The 7851-nt window shown below is 38.2% G+C and overlaps 1 protein-coding gene across 1 annotated transcript in view; it reads left to right on the top strand.

The window, feature by feature from the left end:
- Positions 1 to 187: 187 nt before the first annotated feature.
- The window catches only part of LOC104166221 (cleavage stimulation factor subunit 3), a gene marked incomplete at its 3' end in the record, with an annotated part of 32816 nt that continues 25152 nt past the window's right edge, over positions 188 to 7851 (top strand). Inside the window, exon 1 of the mRNA XM_009706080.1 lies at positions 188 to 214. Within this exon, the coding sequence (XP_009704382.1) occupies positions 188 to 214 (27 nt within the window). The remainder of the gene's footprint in view (positions 215 to 7851) is intronic.

Raw genomic sequence — 7851 nt, 5'->3', positions numbered from 1 at the left:
TCCACGCCCGTAGGCCCTGCCGGTCTCAGCGGCGCGGTCGGCGAAGGGCCCCCCCTCCCCCACCGCACACACCCATTTTGAGGAACTCGCGTTTATTCTGTTAGCGAAGGGTTGCGCTGGGAGAAGGGGGTGTGCGGAGCCGCTCCCAGCGTACGCTCTCGGTAAAACCGGTAAAGCTCCGAAAACAATGCGTCGCTCAGCCTTCGCGTTTCTGGTAAGTAAACTTTAATTCAGGTCGAGGTGGACAATAGACACTCCAGTGAGCTTCGCTTTCCCGATCTCATTCGTGGTCACTGAGTACACGCACTCCGGAAGAAAATTACAACCCAGATAAGCTGTTTACACTGATACATGTGAAGTGTTTGTAAAATGAGTGTTTGCTGAACACATGGGCTTAACATATAAGGTTGTGTGCCTCTTTAACAATACTCTTTTCCTCCAGAATAAGGCGTTATTAAAACATCTTTAAATTAGAAACACTAAAAATGTGCATATTTAATAAAGAATCTTCTTTGTGGTACAGCATTCTTGCTTTTGGGGGGTATTAACGACTGTTTCGGTTAGTTCTGGCATTTTTTTTTAAATATACTAAAATACATGTTTATTATAATTTCTTGTTTTCTAGACAGGTGCAATCAGAGTGTTGTATGTCATCTTTTAAAATCTGGTGTTACCACGGACTAACTATTACTTACTGGCAGAATTTCACTAAACAGTTCTTTTTAATAGTTAGGGCTATGTTTACGTTCCTGACTGAGGGAGGAGTGATTGATAACACTGTAGCATGCCTTAGTGGCCAGTGTAGCCTACAAAAGTACTTAAAATTAAGCTGATGACCTAGTGTTCCCTTAAGAAGCTTTTCTTTGTGGAATGTGAGTCTCTTTAGAAAACAGGTATGTTTCTGTCTGGGCTGGTACTCTGAAAGGGTGGCATGTAAACTCTTTGTAAGATCACCAATTCTAGGAGGGTAGAAAAGACAAGTGCTCAGAATATAAAATACCCAGTTTCTGTCTCATTAGAAAATATCCTATGAATTACCAGCCTGTATGCTCAAAGCTGATCAGGTTAATAAGTGTACTTGTAGTATGCTTAAGCAAGAGATTCTTCAGAATGGTTTACTTCATCACAAGGTAGATGGCTACAAAGAAGTAAGGATATGCTACAATAAAATTTTGATACTCTTGATGTGTAATATGTTTCACATTTAAGCTGTCCACTCCAATATTTTTTTAAATTACAGTGAGGTTTAATTGCACAATTAAACTGTTGGTTAAAGTAGTGTGTGTTTCTGTAGCTTGTAATACATTGCTATGTAACCTAAAGAAAAATAGTACTGACTTAAGGTTTTACTTTCTTTTGCAAGGGAGAATTTAGTATCCAAAAGGTTGAGTTACTGCCTGTATACTGAAGTAAAAGCTATTCTGGAAAGTGACAGCTTTAATGTTGGGATGCCATATTGCAGAGGGGTTTAGCATTCAAAAAATTGCAAATCATTATTTACAACCTGTGAAAAGCATATAGTTTAACACACAGCTTAGATTTTGGTTTTTTAATCCATGTTAAGGTTTGTCCTTTTTACCCATTGTCATTATTGTTTTCATGTTGGGTGCACTTTAAATAAAAATAAAAGAAAAAATAAATTTTTTGTAGGTTGAGTTAAATTATTTTTTTTTTACTACTCCATCTTCTTTATGAAGGCATCTGGATTCTGGTTTCCTGGAAGTCTCTAATTTTGTTGTGGTCCGTTACTTCCCTTCCATCAATTTTCTTCAGTTTCAGTAACTTGTCCTCTACAATTTGTTTTTCTTACTTCTAATCTTAAGATAGGCCATAATTTGATATCACTGTCTTTAGCGATACTACCATGAACTTTTCCTCGCCGTAGGCTACCACTCACCCAGTTGTGTAGTGAGGGAGGTGTACCTTAAGTAAGCACTGATGCTGGTCTAACTGTAGTCTTACAGAGCGTGATAGACCTAAATTCACTGTGTCTCTGGAAGAAGGGACAGCGGAGGGTTGTGATGGGGGCAGTTGTGTCTTATTCCCTTCCCCACACTGCAGCTGCTATATATTGTAATCTAGTGCTATCTGAAGGACTCCCTACCTTTGCATGCACAATATTCTTATGGTTATAAATGTTCCTTTCTGTAGAAAGGTGAAGCTAGGCAGAGGCTGGATGGCATCTGGCTTTCCTGTTTCATGTTTCATCTGCTGCTTCCTTGATCAGCTTCTGAGTTTTTGGGTGCCATTTTTGTTGATGGTCACACAGATCAGTGTAAAGGGGTGACTACAATTAATTTGCATCTATGATGTGCGTAAGATGTACACATGATAGTGTGTGATGCAGATGTTAAAAGATCTTTGACAAAGCAGAATTGTTAGCTGTGACTCATTGACATGCGGGGGTGTCTGCGTCTTGCTTCCCAGATCTTGGGGTTTGGAGGGAACTTCCAGAAGCAGCCAGGTGAATAAAAAATTGCCATGCTGTCTCCAGCAAATACAGAGTTGTGGTAGCGTGGGAAGGAAGAACAGAGAGTGGAATGTTGGATGTAAGGAGGGTGGGAGAGTAAAAGTATTGTGAGGTTAAAGACCCAGCTGGGATTTAGGAGGCTTTGTTGTACCAGGTGCAGTAGAATTGAAATGTGGCTTTACTGCCTTTAGGCTGAGCTTAGCTCCAGGCATTGTTAGGCTGCTTTACTGTGTAGACCAGGAGCTAAGCTATGTTACGTAGATTGTCTCCTCCTCGCATCATTAATGTAGAACAGACTGGGGCAGGGAGGCACAGAAATGTGATTTTGCCACCACTGTTGCAGTATGTTTTAAATTCCTGCACTGTGTTAACTATGCTGGACCCAAATTAATTTCTGCAGAACCAGTTGAGTGATGTCAGGACTTGAAATCTGTTATGTCTCTGCCAGACTTGTGGCAAGGTCTATCTACACCATGTTCAATAAACCAGCATTTCCGAGGTCAGTTTTTAGAATACCAAACACTTAGCCCTGTCTGTATCATAGCAATCCACATTTGTAGACTGAAAGGCTGCATCTGCCACTGTTTGCCAGAAAATTCCCTGGCAAGATCTTGACAAACTCTTCCTGATCTCTTCATGTTTTGAGACTACAAAGAGTACGTCCTTACACCTATGTATGTCTACGTTTTTCTGGATCTTAATGTGTGCATGTGGTTTCATTTCAGTTGTGTGGTGGTGGTTTCATGTACTCTCTAACAGGACCTAAATCCATTTGTGTGCTCTGCTTCTTTCAGCCATGACAGAAGCACTATTCTTATCCACTTAATAAATATATACTTGCCAGGCATCAATTTTATCTGAAGACTTGATGCCACATTTACTTTGCCCCTGCGTTAGTTGCCTACTAATCTTTTAGCAGTCTGTTCTGGTTTCTTACGGTTTTTGTGTCCCTTCGTACTCCTTCTCGTTCATACCTTGTGTCTGTTTGATATAGTACAGGGTGTAAGTTTCTGAATTCTAAATACAATGATAAATGCTATTGTAGTTAACTTAGCTTAACATTTTAGAAATAGATGTCATTGGTGAGCGTAATACTGAAAGCAGAAGTTTATTCTTGCAGGATGATGTGGGTTTAACATCTTGGGAGGAGCCATTTGAAAGACTCCTAAGAGCATATTATGTGGTATACAGTAAACCTGGATTTACTGTCATTGTTTATATTTACTGTAGGACCAAGTTGTAAACAGAATGGAAACAAGGATTGGTGGAGGAAGACTTTAGAGTTGGTAATGTGGTGGTTTTTTCCAGTTCTTGACACAATTATAAATAATCTCTGTATTTTAGCTGCATTTCCAGGGTCAGTTAAATTCCAGGTACACCAAGAAGTTAAAGCAGAAAATGTGTTTAAATGCTAACATTTGGGAAATAGGCTCATGAGGAAAGAATGGTAATTGTTGGTATTCTAAAATTCTTGATTTGTTCAGAGATATAAAACAGCCCAGATTAAGAGGGGGAGGGGCAGTACTTACAGAAGTATCATTTTCAAATTATTTAAGATTAATATGCTGGGCTACATCTGTTAATAGTGACCCAGTCTTAAAGGGCAAAAAATTTTTCAAGATTCTGATTGCAGTTGAAGTGACTTAGTGGTAGAATAGAAGAAAGCAAGGCCTTAAAAACAGATTTAAGAAAGTGCGAGGATTGATAAGATGTAACTATAGTGTAGTGAAGGGTTGTGTTACTGAACAAAGGTTTTTAAAACTTATTCTGTGCACATACAGGTATAACTAAACTTCAAGAAAAAAATCTTAGGCTAGACAACCCTGTAATTTAGCCTAACTGGGCAACTAACAATGCTTGTTAAGTTGCATGTTAATATATTTGAAGTTGTAGTCATTGGGTCTGGTACAGTCCAGGCAATGTTAGACTGTGCAACAGCCAGCCAAAACCTCCAAACAGTAGCTTCGATCTTAATGGACATAAAACTCCTTTTGGAGGTTGAACCAACTTGACTGAACTAGCCGTTAAATTTCCTGCTTTTTTGTGTACAATGACCTATATGTCTTGTTCGTAGAAGTTCTCATTTCATAATTAGTGGTAGTTTTGAAGGCATCTTAAACTGGCCACTTCATAGGTGGAACAGATGTTTAAATAAATTTCCTTTTCACTGCAGAAGATCCTTTTGTGGAAACAGGAGGATGCTTGAAGCAATTGGATGCATTGGGTGGTGCAAATAGTTGAAAGAGGTGTTTGGCTAGGTATTTTCTTACACGCTTTGGAGTCATGAGGGTTCATTCTCAGAGACCTGGGGAAACTGTTAACTGTTGCTTTTAGCAGTAAGGTATAAACCAAGAAGTTTTCCTTGAAGGTGATTGATAAATAACTTTTAGTAAATACTAGAAGTCAACTTTGTTTCTTCTGTTCTTGTAACATCAGACATCCTTTATGAATTCAAATTTGGATTTTGTGCAGTTGATGTGTTTTGCAGGAAGGAGCTCCTAGACTTCTTGTTGGATAATTTGGTTTTAGGTCTTTTTCAGATTTTGGAAGCTGATCATAAAGATCGTTTTACACTCTAAGTATCTGTGAAACTAAAAATCCATTGCTATTTATCTGTGTATAAAAAAAAGGGAAGGTGTGAATCAGACTAGATGGTAATAATGCAGATACTTATGGACATGAAACTAAGTGCTACAATAATTCCGTGACCTTCAGAGGGTTGTTTGTGGGACAGGAACTCGATTACGTGGGAGGTATACTGAACACAGTAATCAAAAGCAGCGGGGAAAAAGTATTTTCACAGTTTGTATGCAACAATTCTTTGCAACTTTTTTTTTTCCCAGGCAGTGAAGAAAAGTTAAAAGCCAGTATCTATCTGATTAGGTGCAGTTTTATGATAGTTAAAGCTAATCTAAGTTGGGACTGCTGAAGTCCTGTATGGTTTTGTTTCTGCATCGCATCTGATCCTGAAATCAGGGAGCTAAACCATTAGAAAGTTAATCGCTTTTCTAATAGGATTATTTTTTTGCTGATTAAATTCCCTGAACTGGCTTGTTACAGGATGGGATTAACTCAAGTGCCTCTGTTAACCAGAGGGAGGGACAGCAAATGCTTATCTAGGGGCAGGATCATGGCAGTGAACAAACACCCAAGCATTAAGTAGTCACAGTTTTGGATATTGGCTGTTGTGCAAGCTGTACAATGAAAAATACGTACTCAAAAGTCACACACCCTTGACCTGTAGTAGCAGCAGCTCTAAGCACAGAGTGCAGTTAACATGCAGTTTTCAAAACTGGAATCAAATGTCTTTCTGGCTATAGTTGAGCTAGATTGAAAGTCAAGCTCCCTGTTCCCTTTCACTGGATGCTTGTAGTAGATGTTAGTCCTCACAGATTTGATGTGTAACTGAATGCATTTTGTTCACGTGCCTAGTTCTGGCAAAACAGTCCAGACTGGAAGTTCTAAGTGTTGATTTCTCCAATATATTTGGAGTGATTTTGTTTTTGTGAAGGTGCAAGGTAATTAGGCCTTATTTTCACTCAGATAGAATCAGGACACTGATTTGCCTGCAGTGCAGTGTGTCTCTCTGAAATATGGATGGCTTTTTTCCATCCTGGAGATGGATAGGGTAGGGTAGGGACAGGAAAGGGAGTGCTCGCTGGCCTTAAGTTGAGTGTTTTCTTGCATATGGCCTAAGGTACCAGCAATTCCAAGCAGTCCAGCTTAAAAACCTGATCATATAGTTATTTTCAATTCTGTAGAGCTCCTACAATTTTTGCCATACATAACTCCATGGAGAACTTTGTCTGCTGCTGCTAAGTGAATATTTGCTGATTTAGCAAACTAGTCTATTTTTTCCAATACAAGTATGGAACATTTTGTTATGCTACTGACAGAGATATGGAGTTCTGTATCAAACGTACAAAATTAATGTATAGTAAGCAAATAAAATCCTGTATAGCAGAATTGCTATAATTATGCATCTTATCAGCATCTGTTTTTTCACCAGCTTAATTTATTTCAGCCTTTCTGAATTTATTGCCGTGTATCTGCATAGGTGAAATCAAATTCCTGGAAGCCTCAACAGTTTCACTGCAGTGTCATCTGAGTTTTGTGTGTCACATGGAAAAGTTTGAGATAATAAAACTGAACTACTACTAAAATAGTTGAGGTGTGCTTCCGTGGCCCATCCTACTTTTTCCTGTTTGAAAGTCACTACTGACAGTGCAGGACCCTGTGCTCCAACAAATGTTTCAGTTGTTCTTGTAGGGTCGTTGGGGTTTTTATTGTAGCTGACATTAATAGTACTCCTGATAGGCATTTCTGTCTAATTGAATGCAGAATAACATATGCTTGATTGGATATTTGAGATAAGTAGATTTCACTGAGATATGGAATATAATGAGAAGCAATGCTTACTGCTGGTGTGGGTGAATTTGAATTAGTGCTTTATTGAATAAACAACATTTCAACTTTGGGTCATCTGTAGAGGTAACTTAGATAAATAGTCTTTCAACTTTGGAAATTTCAGCTTCAGTGCTCTCTTCTGCAAGCTGAAATATGTTTATGCATGTCGTTTTGGAAGAAATAAAATTAGTAGTTCATTTCATAGTGTGTTTTGCATCTTAAGCCTATATCAGTTGAACTATAACATGCAGTATTACAGAGTCAGAATTTTGAGGGACTTAGGGATGTAAAAATACTCATGGAAATTTTACTAATTTTGAGCTGACAACTTTGAGCCTACTAATTTTTTAATTTGATTTATCAAATTAATTTTCATAATTTAGCTTGCCTTCCAAGCTACACAACTTTACACTGAACAAATAATGTTAAGAATGACTCGAAAACTGAATAGAAAAGAATAGTAGTCTTTAAACTCTATAAAGTCCCTCCTACTGACTTTTTAATTCCTTTTCCCTTTCATGCATGGCTGCTATTACATGTCAGTTTAACAGTTCTGCAACGTTTTTGATCATTTGTTCGTTTTGTAAGTAAACCTAATTGAAAAATCTTTTAAGGGATATGCTTGGAGTTATATCCTGCTAGTAGGACCGACACAAAAACTGGTAGTGCTGAAAAATATTCAAAAATACAGTAGCTTTTTTAAATAAGTTGAATTGCAATGTATAACATAAGCAACTGTAGTATAGTAGTGCATTTGCAGAGGCTGACAAAAGCAAAGAGGCGGGGCACTCCTAAAAATGAAGCTGATGTTCCTAAGTAACTCCAACTTACTGCATTTGCTAGCCCCAGCTTTTTCTTTCTTTTTTTAAGTCATTGTTTTGTACAGTACTTCACTGGCAGCTTGACTTTGTATAAGGCCACTGTAAATGGTCTTCCAGTAAAATCCATTAATAATACCTGGATTTGTGTTCTTG

This window comes from Cariama cristata, unplaced genomic scaffold, assembly GCF_000690535.1.
Source record: "Cariama cristata isolate BGI_N322 unplaced genomic scaffold, ASM69053v1 scaffold12918, whole genome shotgun sequence".
Lineage (NCBI taxonomy): Eukaryota > Metazoa > Chordata > Aves > Cariamiformes > Cariamidae > Cariama > Cariama cristata.
The sequence above is the reverse complement of the archived record's forward strand: the minus strand, read 5'-3'. Positions and strand labels throughout refer to the sequence as shown.